We start from the raw sequence: 16,405 nt of genomic DNA on the forward strand, positions 1-16,405 counted from the left end.
AGACAAGCGGAAAGGCAGAACTGCCCTGGAGGGTGGTTTGAGGTAGTCTGTCTCCAGCATGGGCTGGGCTTAACCCCTTAATGTAGGCAGAAATTACCTCCAGTGAGGAAACCTTCTCCCTACCCACCAGCTCAGGGGACCTGGCTACTCACCAGATGTGTAACAGAATAACAATCTCAGTTTTTAATTCACCTCCTATTGTAAGAATTTTTAGATGAGTTTTTAACCTCTGTTGGAAGCAGATTAAGGAAAGACTTCAGGCTCATCAGTGGTACCTGAGGAGCCAACTCTGTCTTACTGAGTATGCATGCGTGGCCCCTAGCATCCCTATCTTTAAAGCAGATTCCCAGTTATCTCATGGTGCTTTCTAAGGATGCTCAGTTCTGCTCAGGACCCCCAAAAGCAAACTACAACCAAGTGAGGAAGCAGTGGGAGGTGGAGAAACAAAGCACAAAGTACGATCCAGCTCCAGTTCTCCCCAACCTGTATGTGCACACATGCCCACACACTGGCTTTGGGGGCAACGACTCCTGCCTAATGTATGCCAGTGCCAAAGGGCATCCAGAAGTCCCATTGCAAGGCTCCACGTCCTGGCTCACTGCAGGTTAGTTCTCTCAGGCCATGGTTCCAACCAGGGAGAGTAAACAAGCTGACTAGATTGGAGGCCTCAGGCAGGTCTAAGTGTCTTCACCATTTTGCATTTTCCACCTGAGAGTGTAGAAGCTTGATGAAGGGGCTTGACTGGCAGCTGCTTTAGCCTTCCTTTCTCAAGCCTCAGGAGAGGAAGCATTCAGCACAGGCTTATTGTGGCTAGACCAGAAAAGCCAACTGTCCCACTGCAGGGCCTGAGCCTTTTCTGCTCTGTGGGTGGGGAAAGTGAAGCTTCCCCACTGGTTTCCTGGGAGACACAAGATAAGTGGTGCAAGAAGAGCAAATACAGAAAGGGAAGGAGAGACTAGGGGGAAGACAGGCTAGGCTAGCCAATGCACTGAACTTTCATCTGTTCTAAAAGAAAACTGTCATGTTAGCCTCTTCCCTCCCCGCAAGTGCTACCTAAGAGGAGCCAGGAGTGCTACAAGGCATGGCAGACAAAATTGCACATCTTGGCCAGAATCTAAGGAACTTCTTGTGGCATGGGGGAGATGGTGGGGATGTGAGCGGGTGGGTAGGGATGTGTGTGGAAGAGATGCAGCCATGGACTTCCCTGGGCCAGACACAGGCCAAAACAGGAGAACTCCAACTAGTCTTCATCAGACTTGCTCTCCTTATCAGCGTCATCCTGTCGGCCATAGCAAAAACTGCTTTGCGGATAAAAAACTGTATAAATGCAGAGTATGGGAGTGCTCTGACATCAACAGCTGTCATTTCACTGACTGCCAAGGTTGACTTGTCTGATGTGGCTGGTTGTGCAGTAGCTCCACCCCTCATCACCTTGGTTGTTACTCAAGTGAAAAACAACTTTCCAGATAGAGGAGGGCTGCCCTTCAGTCAAGACTTTAGGTATTCAAATTGATTCTTTTTTTTCCTTATATCATTTCCTCTCCCCCTTTGGAATCTGCCATGACAATCCCCTTCTGGAATCACCAAGGGAGTACCCAAAGAATCTGCATGGTTAGAGTTTAGAATCCAGTCCAATTTCTGGTAGGCTGAGTCTGCACCAAAAAGTAGAGACTGCATTTTTCCGTTCCACGCAATGCCTAGGACACACTAGGCTGTCAAGGAAGATTAACCTGGCCATTAGATGAATATAGTTTTAGCCTAAGATGGCTACTGTTTACAACATGAAAATACTAATTAAAAAAATTCTGTGAAAGTGAGCTGCTCCCTACCATTTTCTAAGACCCAATCCAAACATTTTTTCCATGGTATGGTCAGTAAGCTTGATCCAGACTTTTAAGAGAACTCTGCAGGGAGGCAACCCTCCACCCTAGGGTCCAGGAAGACTTCATTATCTACAAGCCTCAGCGCCAAGTCATGGGATTTCTAAACTCTAAAGCTTCAGTGACATTTCTTTTGAGAATCTTATCTCAGGGGTCAGCAAACTATGGTCTGTTGGTCAAACTAGCCCTTGCCTGATTTTATGTGGTCTGTGAATAATAGTTTACATATTTTTTTAATGGTTGGAAAAACTCAAAAGCCATGTTAAAATTATATGAAATTCAAATTTCAATGTCCATAAGTCAAATCTGATTTGGACCAGAGCCACAGTCATTCATTTCTGTCCTGTCTGTGGCTACACTCAGGTGATAGCAGCACAGTTGAGTTGTTACAGAGACTGTATGGTCTGCAGAGCCTAAAATATTCCCTATCTGGCTCATTAGAGAAAATGTTTGCCGACTCCTGGTCCATCTTAATGCCTAGATGTGTATTTCACCCATGTCCTTATAATAGCACTGAAAGATTTTCTTCCTAGATAGGCCACACCCTTCTGAGTTACAGCGAACCCCACCCACAGGATGAAAATATAAATAAACCAGTCAGATTGTGCCAGAACAGAGACTCAAGCCAGGTTTAATGATCATTGTCTAGTTTTCAGAGCCCAGAGGCTCCAAGATTTGCCAGCCTAGGTGTACACAAGTGGGAGGAACGGGGTCTTGGACACGGGAGACCTGCTTGGTCAGCAGAGCTACGAGGAAGTACAGAGGTAAGAACACACAGAAAACTGGATCTGTCTGCTTTGCTCTCCGCAGCTGGGGTGTACCCTCTCTTGGCCCCTTCCTTGGGCTCCATAAATACAGACAAAAACAAAATAAAGATCACAAATAATTACACAGACAGATTGTAGAGCCCTGTCATACTCTGTCTCCAGGGACACCTGCTTCCTGGGAGACATGTCAGGTTTATGGGTGCAGGGTAGGGTGAGAGGAGGTGGTGATTTCGCGGCCTTTTCTTATACCCACACCTGGCAGTTTTCAATACAGGGTTCTAGTGAATTTACATATGCTGATTACTCAATTCTCCAGTTAAAAACCCACCTTTGGGTTCTATCACCTGAAACCACCGGAAGAAGCGAATCAGTTACATCTCTTGGTAGGGCAGCCAGGTACATCTTCCAGGTGTCTCAAACTCAAGGCCAAACTAGTGGATAGAATCGGGAGACTTAAGAGCTGCAGGGCCTTTTCTCATTCCCTAAACTGGGAAGGAATTATGAAGAAAACAGCCCTCCTAGTCCTCAGGAGCTCCACCAGGATGCCCCAGAAGGCCTGCTTCATTTAACGCTCACTTTAAAGATCTTCAGAGCCCTAGATGGTGCCAAGTGGGGAAACTGCAGCATGGAGATGAGATTTTCCCAGATTTCCTGATGAGTCTGAGGAGGGAGTCCTGGTTCCTATAGCTCCAGTAACAAAATTCTCAGGAGTCTCTTGAATAAATCAAGACAACTTTTCTCTCCTGAGTAGTTAACAGGCAGAGCAGCTCACAGCTGCTTAGCCCCTTGCCAGTTTCCTTCAAAGTCCTTCAATGACCTAGTTCTATCTTAATTGCTCATATATATAGTCTTTAAGGGAGGTTTTTGAGGAGTCTGAAGAACCAGGTAGCTCCTCTCCACCCCTTCTCCCAAGGTCTTCAACCCATGGTTCTTCTAACTCCAGCCTGGGCAGAAAAGTGATTCAGTGCCATGGAGATGTGGGTGAAGCTTCAGGGAGTTCAGAAATTAAAATACAGGAGTATTTGAAGAGCCTGGCATGGTCACTGTCTCTCCTAAAGGGGAATAAAATTGTGTGCATGAAGTTGTGCACATTGGTGGAGACCAGTCTGAGAGTGGCATTAGTGGGGACTACAGATTTACTGTCCTGGTGGAAGTCAAGGTGCTGGTGTGCATGCATACCTATATAAGCATGCATACCTATGAGCATGCAGGTACTTGAGGGAAATGCTGCACCTCTCTCTCAACAAAACTAGGTTACTAATAAAGGATGGACAGCAGTCTTGAGTTCCCAGGACCAGACAAGGGGAAGATGTTGAGTCCCCTTCCCCAATCTTAATAGGAAGTTTAATAGTCCGGCCCTCCAAGCCCCTCACCCACAGGTAAATGACACCTCTTAGAACGTCAAAAGCAAGTCAGAAGTCTAGAGATCTGGATAACTTCCAATGAACCAGAAATGTGGGAGAGAAAAGACACTAAGAAAAACCAACATCAGAGAACATTTTCAACTTTGCCCTGCTCATCCTCTGCCAAAGCTCAGAGCAGCCACTCCCAGGGCATGCAGTATAGTCAAAGGGAAAAGTTAAGGGATCAGTCATCTCCATACCCAGAGTATGCTGCAACCTTGGATGGAACGGAATGTTGAGCTCATTCTTAAGTTCCTCTGGCCTGACAACCACAACAGCAAATACCTCTCGACGGAGGAATGGGGTGGCAGAACTTCCCTTCTGAAAGTTCAGTACTACTGATTATCTCTGCTACAGGATTGCCTGGAATCTGTGGAGAGGGCAGAACTCTAGGCCACACTCCAAATTGCCATTCTAGGGTAGAGACCACCCAATTCCAACCCTTCCACTGACAAAACCCCATGCTTTGACTTTGCAGCAGAGAAGATATCTCTGAGAGAGGAGCAAGGCAACCTTGTCTACACAGAGGAGATATATACTGGATTTTCTCTATCTCCAAGCCTACTCTAAGCCAGCTGGGGCCAGACTTTCTTGGACTCCTCCCTTTACAGAGCAGCATATTAGGGAAAATTCAGAATCCCACCTGAGCTTGATAAGGAGACTGGATGAAGAGATGGCATACACTGAGAATCAGGTAGGTCCAGCTGGATGCTACATAATAGAGGCTGATTTACCTTCATCCTTATAGCGTGAAGTGGGCCCATGTACCACGTCTGTGGCAGGCATCCATAAAAGCTCTGCCTTTAGCAGCCCCCACTCTGGCCTGACACACAGATGCTGGGAATCAAATACTAACCAAGGGTTTCACCAACCAGGGAATTAGCTTATCTGGAGTTCACCCCCCATCTCCAAGTCTTGTGCTGGCACCTATGCTGTGGCATGGACCCTTCAGTTCATGCTACACCCCTCTGTGCCACTGGTCCCAGGACAAGGCACAGATACCACATCCCACATTGCTGTCATAACAGGCAGGAGGCCAGGCTTCTGTAAAGATCCATTCACCCAGGGCTCATCAGGAAAGAGGAAGGGTTTAATGGAAAGTCTTACAACAGCTCTGGGGAAGTGTTACCGATTGAGGTCTCAGCTTTTTCCTGACTCATTTTCCAAAGGTTTCCAACTTCCCCAGGTGTGAAGTTTGACTTCCTAAGCCAAAGAGGATACTACAGCTTTTCCCTAATGTGGCTCCTGTGGAAGCTCCCCCAGCACACACAACATCACAGGTGTGGGTGGGTAGAGATAGAAAAAAAATTTTTTTTCCAAATGTTTTTCTCTTAAGGAGCTAGGGATGACCTCATGAAAGTTTAGGGAATCTGCTCTTCCCCTCACTCCTTCCTCATTCCCATCCAACTCAGACAAGCTTCTTTTCCTCTACCACACTGAGAATTGGCAGGGCTTTGGGTAGGGGTGTAGCATTTGCCTGAGGATTAATATATCCACATTTGAAAATCGTGGTAGCCACACCCTGTTTGGGGTCTTGCTCACTGTTGTACCTGGGACCAATTCCCTTGAGGTCAGGAGGAACCCATTCCCTTGGGCAGCCAGCCCTCTCTTCCATCCCCTCATATCCTTCAGGGGTGCATTACCTCTCCTGGGGCAGAATCTCCCCACCAACCCATCCTGTTCACACCACAATGGGCGTATCAGAGAAGACCGAGCTGACTGATTCTGGATCCGACATCCTCCGTTGGCCCTTGCCTGTGGCCTCAGGCACCGGCAGGGTGTTGCCTGGCTTGAGTTTGCCGTTTTGACCCTGCCCAGGTCCAGCAGGTTCCAGGAAAGCCACCCGCCGGTCAAAACCATCATCTTTGTCCCCACCAGCCATAGGATCATGGTTGGGTGTGGTACTAAGCATGGAAGAGCTGAGGCTGTCTCCTTGATGGCTGGAAGGCTTCTCTACACCCCGGCACCAGCAGCGGCAAGGGGTGAGGTATAGGTATATGAGGACCAGGACCACACTAAGGATACAGCCCACTAAAGTGGTATAGGCTGTGTTGAGGGTGTCATGGTGTCCGTGCAAGGTGAAATTGTACACTTTCAACTCCACAGACAGTGTCTCATTGAAAGTTTCACCCATGGCATAGCAGGTATACACGCCACCATCCTCAACCTGCACCTTCTTGAAATGAAGACTGCCATCCTCAGTCACTCTCACCGTGCCATTGGTCACCTCATCTAGCACCCGTTCATTACTTGGTGTCACCCACACCTTGGTCATCCCTTGATGCTTGGTGTCACACTTGATGACCAAGTTGTCACCCAGGTGGGCCTCCCAGGCACGCTCCTGGTACTCGCCACAGTTGAGGAAACTCAGGTTGAAGACATTGTGCAGCTTCTTGGAGTTCATGCAGTACAGATCCTCTTGAAAGTCCATCACTGAGCTCAGCTGCCGATACTGCCAGTGTGAAAAAAGCTGGTAGAGCTCACAGTCGCAGTTCAGGGGGTTGTTATGTAGGTACAGCCCATTCTTGATCCAGGCTGGCAGCTTCTGCAGGTCAGGCAGTGGCAAGTTCTTCAGCTTGTTAGAGGAGAGATCCAGGAGCGTTAGTTTGGGTAGCTTGGCTCCTTCCTTGACCAGTTCCAGAGGGAAGCGAGAGATCTGGTTCTGGCTCAAGTAGAGTTTCTGCAGCTGGGCCATGTCGTCGAAGGCGCACCGGTCCACCGCCATGATGTGGTTATTGTAGAGCAGCAGCACCTCCAGTACTTGCAGGTCACTGAACAGGAACTCATCCAGTGTACGCAGCTGGTTCGAGGAGAGGTCCAGGTAGCGCAGGTTGGGTACTGGGGAAAAGGCCTCAGAGGAGATGAAGTTCAGGTGGTTGTGGCTCAGCAGCAGGGAGTGCAGTTGGGTGAGGCGCGTGGGGGTCCACTCGGCTCGCAGGCGGCTCAGGTTGTTGTGGCTGAGGTCCAGTAGTGCTGTGTAACTGGGCAAGGAATGGGGCACATTGGGCAGCTGCTGCTTGGAGCAGCTGAGGATGTTGCTGGCGCACAAGCAGGCGGCAGGACAGCTAACCACGGCTCGGCCAGCTCTGGCCACCTCAAAAAGCAGCAGGGACAAGGACGGCAGCAGGAGCCAGAGGCCTCTCGGGTCACGGTGGGGGTGCATAGTGTCACTGGAGTGGTCGAGGAAGGCCACAAGGAAGATCTGGGAGGAAGTCACCCGGGCATGTTCTGGTGGGGTACGGAAGGGTCACTTGAGAGAAAGAGGATGGGTTTGTGGTCACCAAGGACTCCAGAAGGAAGGACACCCTCTCCCACTTCCCCTCCCACCCCTATGTCCACCCACTTTGGGCTAGGAAAGAGATGCTGGGTAGTTCCCAGGCACTGTGCAGGCAGTGGGCTGTAAATACCAGGCCGAAGAGGAGATGGCCCAAGGGCCTACTGGGCCGAGGTCACAGGGGTGCAGGCTGCAGGTATGCACAGGATGGCAGGGACTGTTGGGAGTCACAGGGATGACACGGGCCGGGTTTGCGGATGGGGTCGGCGGGCCTTTTGGGAGGAGCTGAGGGAAGGTCAACAGGGCACCGAGGTGGGTAGGACGCATCCTGTCGGGGTTGAGGGTCCCCGGGGCCTATAGGGGCGGGCTCCCCCCGGGACCTCTGCTCACTGCACCTGCTCGGCGAGGACGTGTCTCAGCCCATGGCGGGTCCGGGAGCTCCGTCGCGGCCTCCCCCGGCGGCGCCTCACCGGCCGGCCTGTCACTGCGCCCGCCTTACGCAGGGGCCCGCGCCCGCCACCGTAGCCTCCCGGGGACTTGCGGGGCCCGGCTCCGCTCACCCGCGCCTCCGCCGCCTCAACCGCTGAGCCCGCCGGAGCCCACCGACCACGGCCGCCGCCTCCGGGTCCACAGGCCTGGCATGGAGCGTTGCGGGGAGCCGGAGGCGCCGCGATCCAAGCGGAGGGAGCGGCGTGGGGGCAGCGAGCACCGCGCGCGCGCCCGTCGGCGCCGCCGGAGCCTCGGGGCGCGTGCGCGCGGCGGGGGCGGGGCGCACGTGCGTGTGTTTGTGTCGGAGCCGGCGGGGCGGACGCGCGCAGGGTCGTTCCCTCTGCGAGCGAGCTCGGGACGCCTAGCTAAAGACGAACATTGTCAGGAAGTGCGGCAGTGAGGCTCCGCTATAACTTCCTGCGTCCCCCATTCCCCCGCACCCCCATCCCGCAGCACCCTTCTCGCCACACAGACCCGCTCTCAGGAAAAGTCTGTCTCACTAAAGTGAATTCGCTGCACCTGACTCTAGCAAGAAGCGTCACATGCCTTTTAATTTCGCAAATTAAAGAAATCTGGCTCAGCTCCCGCCTGTCAATGTTGGCGGGAAATTCATTAGTCACATTCTGAGGTTCCCCCTCCTTTCTCTCTCTGGCTGTGAAGTCTCAAAAACTGGGGGAAGGGGTCCACCCTACCCCACCCCATCCCCGTCTTGATGCTGCTAGTTCATGACCCTTGAGGTACCACTGAAGGGCACAGTTCCTTAGCCTGCAAGCCAGCTGCGCAGGCGTGGTGGGGAAGGGGGTGTTTGGCGAGCCCAGGCCCCACAACACCCTTTTACAAGACACCTCATGCACCTCTCCTCACTCCACCTGCTATACACACACAGGGAGTGCATACAAGCCAGGGACAATTTTCATTCCTGGAAACTCTGAAACCCTTCCTAGCCCAAGGGAAATCATTCAGCCCTTAGGTCTGGCCACTTGCCTTCTTTCTAAACCAGTGCCAGCTCCCCACTCCCCTTATGGAGCAATTCCAACTTAGTTTCTCTGTTACCTAATCCTCGATATGAAGGCCAATGGTGGAGGTGGAGGGGTGTCTTATATAGGGTGGCCCCTGAAACAACAAGAAGCCATTATTAGTGTATGTTGTTTGGGCTTGGGGGTGAGGAAAGAGAGATGTAGGAAGAGCGTAGACCTTATCATTCAAGATGTTAGCTGTTCTTGAGACGGTGGACAGTAAGGGAGAAATTACCTTTTTATTCTTTCTAGCCTCTTACCATAGCAAGATCAAGACTGAAATTAATGTCTCAATAGATTAGCTTGCTAAGAGTTTTAAAAAGAAAGAATTTATATCTGTCACATATGTTTTACCATGAATTTCAGTGAATATATTATCTCTTCAAGGAGTATTAGCATGTTAACCTTATGCATAGTGTGAAAAGGTCTTTCTGTCAGGTGCAGTGGCTCACACGTGTGAATCCCAGCACTTTGGGAGGCTGAGGCAGGAGGATTGCTTGAGCCCAGGAGTTCAAGAACAGCCTGGGCAACATGGTAAGACTCTGTCTCTAAAAAAAGAAATAGGTATGGTGGTAGGCACTTGTGGTGCCAACTACTTGAGAGGTTGAGTTGAAAGGATCACTTGAGTCCTGGAGGTCGAGGCTGCAGTGAGTCATCTTTGTGTCACTGTATTCCAGCCTGAGTGACAGAGCAAGACCCTGTCTCAAAAAAAAAAAAAAAAAAAAAGGAGAGACAGGTCTTTCTGTTCATTTTAGGGTTCACTGAAAAGATGAAGATGGGATTCTTTTTGGAGGACAAGGAGTGAAGTATCTTGAAATCACATTGCATCAGTTATCTATTGCTGCATAATCAATCATGTTACCCCAAAACTTAGTGGCTTCCTACAACAATATACATTTGTCGCCTTTCACAGTGTCTGTTGGTCAGAGATTCAAGGGCAGTTTGGTGGACAGTTCTGGCTTGGCAGTTTCTCATGCAGTTATATGTTAGATGGACAGTCATTAGAAGGCTTCACTGGGGCCATGGAGGTTCACTTAAATTCATTTGGCTGGCCGTTGGCAGGAAACCTCAATTCCTCTCCATAAAGGTCTCTCCACAAGACGGCTTGAGTATCCTCATAATACGGCAGCTGACTTCCCTCAGAGCAAGAGATCCAAGAGACAGAAAGACAGAAGTCACAGTGATCTGGCTCTTTGAAGTTATGGCTAACACCTTTGCTTTGGTCACATATGAAATCCCTGATTCAGTATGGAAGAACTACACAAGGACACAAATACCAGGAAGAGAGGATCATTGGGACCATCTTGGAGGCTGGCTATCACACATCATCTCTGAAGTTACATCTATTTTTTAATTTTGAAAATTTTCAAACATACACAAAAGTAGAGAAAATAGTACAATGAACTTCCATATACCCATCACCCATATTCAATTATATGGGTGATGAATTATTATTATAGATAAATGCCATTATTTTATTTTGTATAAATATTCCTGAGAAACACATGTTCCTCTCAGCCTCCCCCTCATCTTCACATTGCATACTTTCTTTTGACCACAGTGTTCCAGGCTCTCTCCTCTCCCTCCCCCCACCCCCTTTTATTTTTTTGAGGCCAAATTTTGCTGTTGTTGCCCAGTCTGGAGTGCAGTGGCGTACTGCAGCCTCTGCCTCCTAGGTTCAAGCGATTTTCCTGCCTCAGCCTCCCGAGTAGCTGGGATTACAGGTACCCACTACCATGCCCAGTTAATTTTTGTATTTTTAGCAGAGATGGGGTTTCACCATGTTGGCCAGGCTATTCTTGAACTCCTGACCTCAGGTGATCTGCCCGCCTCAGCCTCCCAAAGTGCTGGGATTACAGGCATGAGCCGCTATGCCTGGCCTCTCTTTCCTCTTCCTGCTATGTTTAAGAGGTGGGAGAGAGACAGATACAAAGAAAGAAAAAGGCCCCTGATGATGGATACCAGTTTCAAGACTGAGTGTCTACAATTTGGAAGGGTCACCACAGATATGTTGCGCAGTCAGTCTGTATTTTCAGCTAATCCATATCCTTTTAAAAGCAATCATTTTGGCCAGGTGCGGTGGCTCATGCCTGTAATCTCAGCACTTTGGGAGGCTGAGGCGGGCAGAACACATGAAGCAGGAGCTCAAGACCAGCCTGGCCAACAACGCAAAACTCATCTCTACTAAAAATCAAAAAATTAGCCAGGCGTGGGGGTACATGCCTGTAGTCCAGCTACTTGGGTAACTGAGGCATGAGAATCACTTGAACCTGGGAGGCAGAGGTTGGAGTGAGCCAAGATCATGCCACTGCACTCCAGCCTGGGTGACAGAGTGAGACCCTGTCTCAGAAAAAAAAATAAAAACCAAAAAGTAACCATATCCTTTAAAAATTTTAATGTGCAGACAAATCAGCAGGGTATCTTATAATCATGGAGATTCTGAATCACCAGGGCTGGGGTGTGGCCTGAGATTCTGCATTTCTAACAAGCTAACAAGATGATGCCAATTCTTCTTTGAGACCACACTTTAAGTAGCAAGGATCTAGGATCAGTTGTGCTGCCTAATTGGTAGCCAGCAGCCATTTGTGGCTACTTAAATTAATTAAATATAAATCACTTCTTCAGTTTCCCTCCCAGCATTTCAAATGCTTATGGCCATATGTGGCCAGCTCCCCTTGTTGAACAATATATTGTCACAGAAAGTTTCATGATGGCACTGGTTTAGGATGCATAACTTTCCCACAGCTGCTTTTTAGACCAGAACAACTATTCACAACAAAAGAGGACCTGAGCAAGATAAATAGCAGCAAGTTATTTAGTGAGTGTGTATTTCCACTCACTGGAATGGACCAACTCAGTATTCCTAAATCCAACTTGAAAGGTTGTTTGGTTAGCCTCGCACCTGAGCAAAAACAGTTGGACATGTCTCCCAGTTTATGAGACTTGATGAATTCCTTTTCCCCACACTACAAGTATTTTTTGCTTTCTTAATAACTAATACTGGCCATTAGAATCGGAGTGGATTCTTAATCTTTTTTGCTTTCTAATAACTAATACTGGCCATTAGAATTGGAGAAGGCTGGACACGGTGGCTTATGCCTGTGATCCCAGCACTTTGGGAGGCCAAGGCGGGTGGATCACTTAAGCTCAGGAGTTCGAGACTAGCCTGGGAAACATGGAGAAACCCTGTCTCTACTTAAAATACAGAAATTAGCCAGGCATGGTGATGTTCATCTGTAGTCCCAGCTACTTGGGAGGCTGAGGTGGGAAGATGGCTTGAGCTCAGGTGGAAGTTGTCGTGAGCAAAGATCAGGCCACTGCACTCCAGCCTGGGAAACACAGCCTCTCCCAAAAAAGAAAAAAGGAAAAGAAAAGAAAAAAGAATCAGAGCGGAGAATGCCGAGGGAGGACACCCTATTAAGAAGCTACCTTTTGGCCGGGTGCAGTAGCTCACGCCTGGAATCCCAGCACTTTGGGAGGCCAAGGAGGGCAGATTGCTTGAGGCCAGGAGTTCAAGACCAGCCTGGCCAACATGATGAAACCCCATCTCTACTAAAAATGCAAAAATTAGCTGGGCATGGGGGCATGCCTGTAATCCCAGCTACTTGGGAGGCTGAGGCACGACAATTGCTGGAACCTGGGAGGCAGAGGTTTCAGTAAGCTGAGATCATGCCACTATATTCCAGCCTGGGCAAAAGAGCAAGACTCTGTCTCCAAAAAATAAAAAAAAAATTAAATATTTTAAGCATTCTTGTATTTTGTGGAGATCCCAATAGTGTTACGCGTATCAGCAACTTTGTATTTTTGGGGATGTCTCCAGAAAGAGAGGGCCTCTAAAATTAGGCTATTTTGGAAGTGGGTAGCAATAAAGCTGAGTATTTCGTTATGAATTGCTTAAATGGCTAACATTTTAGCCCTCACCACTGGGTGAGCCCTTTCTATATCTAGCAGTTCACTCACGGTTCCGTGTTCAGTTTGTTCCTGAAAGTGCTCACTCTGGAGGATTCCTTTTGCCATCCTCCTGCCCCCACCTCCATAAACCATCAGTCATTTCACAGATCCTTTTAACTTTTTCACTTGCCGCTTAACATGCTCACACATTGATTTACTTACTGTCCAGGAGGGAAATACTCTCTCTGTTTAGACAACCAGCGTCGGAGTCCTTTTTACCAGTCTTTTTTCTTTCCACTTCAGCCGGGCACACTTCTTGGAAGCTCCACTGGATCTGCAGAAACCACAAGAATGTGCATACCGACTATGGGCAGCTGGGGCCTCACCTGATGTAGATGGAGTGGCCTATCCATGTCCCAGGCTCTTCGGGTTTGTCAAACAAATCTGAAGGCATCTGTTTACTCTATAGCTTATGCACTCAGTAAGGACTGTCCTGCCGCCAAAGTGGTGTTCATTCTAGATGGCTAAGTCGTGAACATTCTCTTGACTTTTAACACTTATATGTAGACATCTCAAAATAATTCTGCACTGGGTTATCAGACAGATGTGTCTTCGAAGTATGGCTGAACAATAAATTCATGGTTCAAAATGTTATTTTAGCCCTTAGGGATGGAGTTCACCACCACAGTCCACCTGCAGCTGAACCAACATCCCAAAGGTGGAAGACTGTAGTTCCAAGGCCTTGTTACAAATAAGACTACCTTGGAGCTCCTGCCATGGGGGCCTAGATAACCAGGAAGTCCTCCAAAAGGAATCTTATATTTTTTTCATTAAGAAGTTTTGTCATAAGTCTGAAAATATTTTCTTTTCCTGTATATGCAACCCTGTCTTTTGATTTCTAAAGGCTTTATATCTAAAATTAAATCCTCGCTAATGTTGAGACTTCTAAGCTCATTTTCTTATGTGAATTTTTTTTTTTAGACGAAGTCTCACTCTGTCATCCAGGCTGGAGTGTAGTGTTGTAATCACAGCTCACTGCAGCCTTGACCTCCTAGGCTTAGATGATCCTCCTACTTCCACCTCCCAAAGAATTGGGACTACAGGCGTGTGCCACCATGCCCGGCTAATTTTTGTATTTTTTTTTGTAGAGACAAGGTTTTCCTGTGTTGCCCAGGCTGGTCTCAAACTCCTGGGCTCAGGTGATCCACCTGTCTCGGCCTCCCAAAGGGCTGGGATTACAGGCCTGAGCCACTACACCCGGCCCATATATAAATCTTTGACTAGTTTGTCTTATATTTGGAAAGTTAATATTCCAGTTTAGGAAGTCAGTGCTTTTATGATTTGGGGGAGGATTATAGTTAAATTCAATGTTTAGCTTATAGTTAAAAGTTTCTTTCCATGATCTGTAACCATCTGATTACTATCTGAATTTATATACTTGTCTCCTCTAATCATGCTTTCCACTATATCTACTCATTTGTCTTTGAAGTTTCCACTCTTCATACTGACAGTATTCTTAGAAAATTCTCAGAGTAATCATAGTATTAGCTCATCTAGCCCTTACCTATAATGAGAGAACTTTAGACTACCCACCCACCTGTGCTGGAAGAGGCCATAGCAGTCAAGTTCACAAGCTGGTTCATGGCAGAACTGAGTTAGGAGCCTACAGAAAGAGTGTAGCTTTGTGGTTAAGAGAGTAGTGTCTGGAGCTAGGCTTCTTGGGATCCTATCCTGGCTCTGCCATTCACTGTGTGACTTGGGCTAGTTACTTAACCTGTAAAATGGGAATAATAAGAATACTTGCTTCATGGGGTTGTTGCGAGGATTTACTGAGTTCAGGCATCTAGCAGATACTCTAACACCAAGTAGGCTTCCTATAAATGTGAGGAAGTAGGAGTGGGCTGTCTCCTGCATCCTTGGTCAAGATTATTTTCAATGTATCATAACATTTTCAGGGATAATGCAAGGCAGAACAGAGGAAAAGTTCTATCTGCAGTCTATGCTTTCCAGAGCCTGCCTTCTAGGGCTCCAGGCCAAAGTTATGGTCAGAGCTAAGTACTAAGTGTTGATGAATGGGAAGCTAGGATTAGGAAGTCATTAGGAAGCCACAGTAGGGGCTGAGGAGGTGGGGAGGACCCAGGATCAGTAACAGAGCAGTCAGTTCCTGTGAGGGCACACACCAGACCAGCAGGAAGGGCAAGGTCTGGCTCCCCAAAAGAGGCAGCAGTTCCTTTAAAGCCACAGGCAAAGGTTCTCTGGCTGTACTTCATTTGGGTCAGAGCATCATAGCTGGAGTGTTAAATTCAGCTCTGGGCAGCTCATTTATAGTCTGGAGCACAGCCAAAGATAGTTGATGTAGTGGTACACAGTCTAGTAATCATTCATATGCACTCACTCATACATATCTGTTGAGCCCCTAGGGCAGAATATTGTGTTACATGCCTCAGGGTGAGGCTGGGTGAAGCAGGATGCAAATATGCTTTAGAAATCGTTTCTTCCTTCTAGGACTTACAAGGTAAGATGTGTGGATTCTATATAATTTAGCAAATGTCTGTCAGTTGCTCATTGTGTTAAGGATTCTATGTAGGGTATGATCTTTGTGGCCAATAGAGAATTGGACTGAGTGTCAAGAAAGCTGGATTCCAGTCTTACCCCTTGTATTAGGTCATTACTCCCTTGCTATAAAGAAATATCTGAGACTGGATAATTTATAAAGAAAATGTTCAATTGGCTCACAGTTCTGCAGGCTGTGCAGGAAGCACAGCAGCATCTGCTTCCAGGGAGGCCTCAGGGAGCTTTTACTCACGGAGCAGGTACTTCCCATGGTGAAGCAGGAGCAAGGGGTTGGGGGAGGTGCCATATACTTTTTTTTTTTTTTTTGTCCCAGGTTTATTGAAAATAATACAGCATTGATTCAAACAGGTCCCCGAGGCGTTTTGAAATTCATCCCAACGGTAGGCTGAGTGACCTGCAGGTTGGACAGACTGCCAAAATCCAAAACTTCAGCGTTTCCTTAGTGTCAGGGTCTACTTCAACGATCTCCTGATCCAGGGCTGAGACCTCAGGAACATAATTGTCTCTCCTTTCTCCCCTCCTCCTGCAGCTTGATGGAGATACCTCTTACTGGGCCTCTCTGAATCCGCTTCATTAGATGCGTGACGTAGCCTGCTATCTTGCTGCGGAGCTTCTTGCTAGGGATGATGGCGATCTCCTCGCACACGCGCTTGTTCGTGTGGAAGTCGTTGCCCAGGCGCGTGTAGTACTTTTCTATGATGACCCGGGCTGCCTTCTTCACAGTTTTGGTGCCAACGCGGCCCATGTTGGCGGGTCCTTAGTGAAGGAGGAAACCCGCCATATACTTTTAAATGACCAGATCTCAGGAGAAGTCATTATCACGAAGATAGCACCAAGCCAGTCGGGATCTGCCCTGATGATCCAACCTCCAGCATTGAGGATTACAATTCGACATGAGATTTGGGTGGGGACAAATATACAAACTATATGATCCCTATCATCATCTGGCTGTGTAACTGTGGAGAAGTTACAGTGGGCCTCAGTTTTCTCACATATAACATGGAAGTTATAATACCTGCCCTATTAAAAGTACAAATTCTAGAGCTCCTGACCCACTGAATCGGAATCTTCATGGAAGGATCCTGGGGAGCGTTTTGAGCATCAGGACACT

General features: G+C 48.1%; 1 protein-coding gene and 1 pseudogene across 1 annotated transcript; both read right to left on the reverse strand.

Annotated features, from left to right (window-relative positions):
- Window positions 1-2,482: 2,482 nt before the first annotated feature.
- Window positions 2,483-8,031, reverse strand: AMIGO1 (adhesion molecule with Ig like domain 1). Its single transcript, XM_017499262.2, has 2 exons — window positions 7,720-8,031; window positions 2,483-7,300 (listed from the first exon to the last, which is right to left on the reverse strand). The coding sequence occupies exon 2, from the start codon at window positions 7,211-7,213 to the stop codon at window positions 5,732-5,734; it is 1,482 nt and encodes a 493-aa protein (XP_017354751.1). The 5' UTR covers window positions 7,214-7,300; window positions 7,720-8,031; the 3' UTR covers window positions 2,483-5,731.
- Window positions 8,032-15,584: 7,553 nt separating this feature from the next.
- Window positions 15,585-16,070, reverse strand: LOC108283115 (annotated as a pseudogene).
- Between the last annotated feature and the right edge of the window lie 335 nt (window positions 16,071-16,405).

Source organism: Cebus imitator, unplaced genomic scaffold (assembly GCF_001604975.1).
Source record: "Cebus imitator isolate Cc_AM_T3 unplaced genomic scaffold, Cebus_imitator-1.0 Scaffold256, whole genome shotgun sequence".
Lineage (NCBI taxonomy): Eukaryota > Metazoa > Chordata > Mammalia > Primates > Cebidae > Cebus > Cebus imitator.

Coding starts and splice junctions, on each gene's coding strand:
- AMIGO1 (XM_017499262.2), bottom strand. CDS start 7,213: ATGCACCCCCACCGTGACCCGAGAGGCCTCTGGCTCCTGCTGCCGTCC.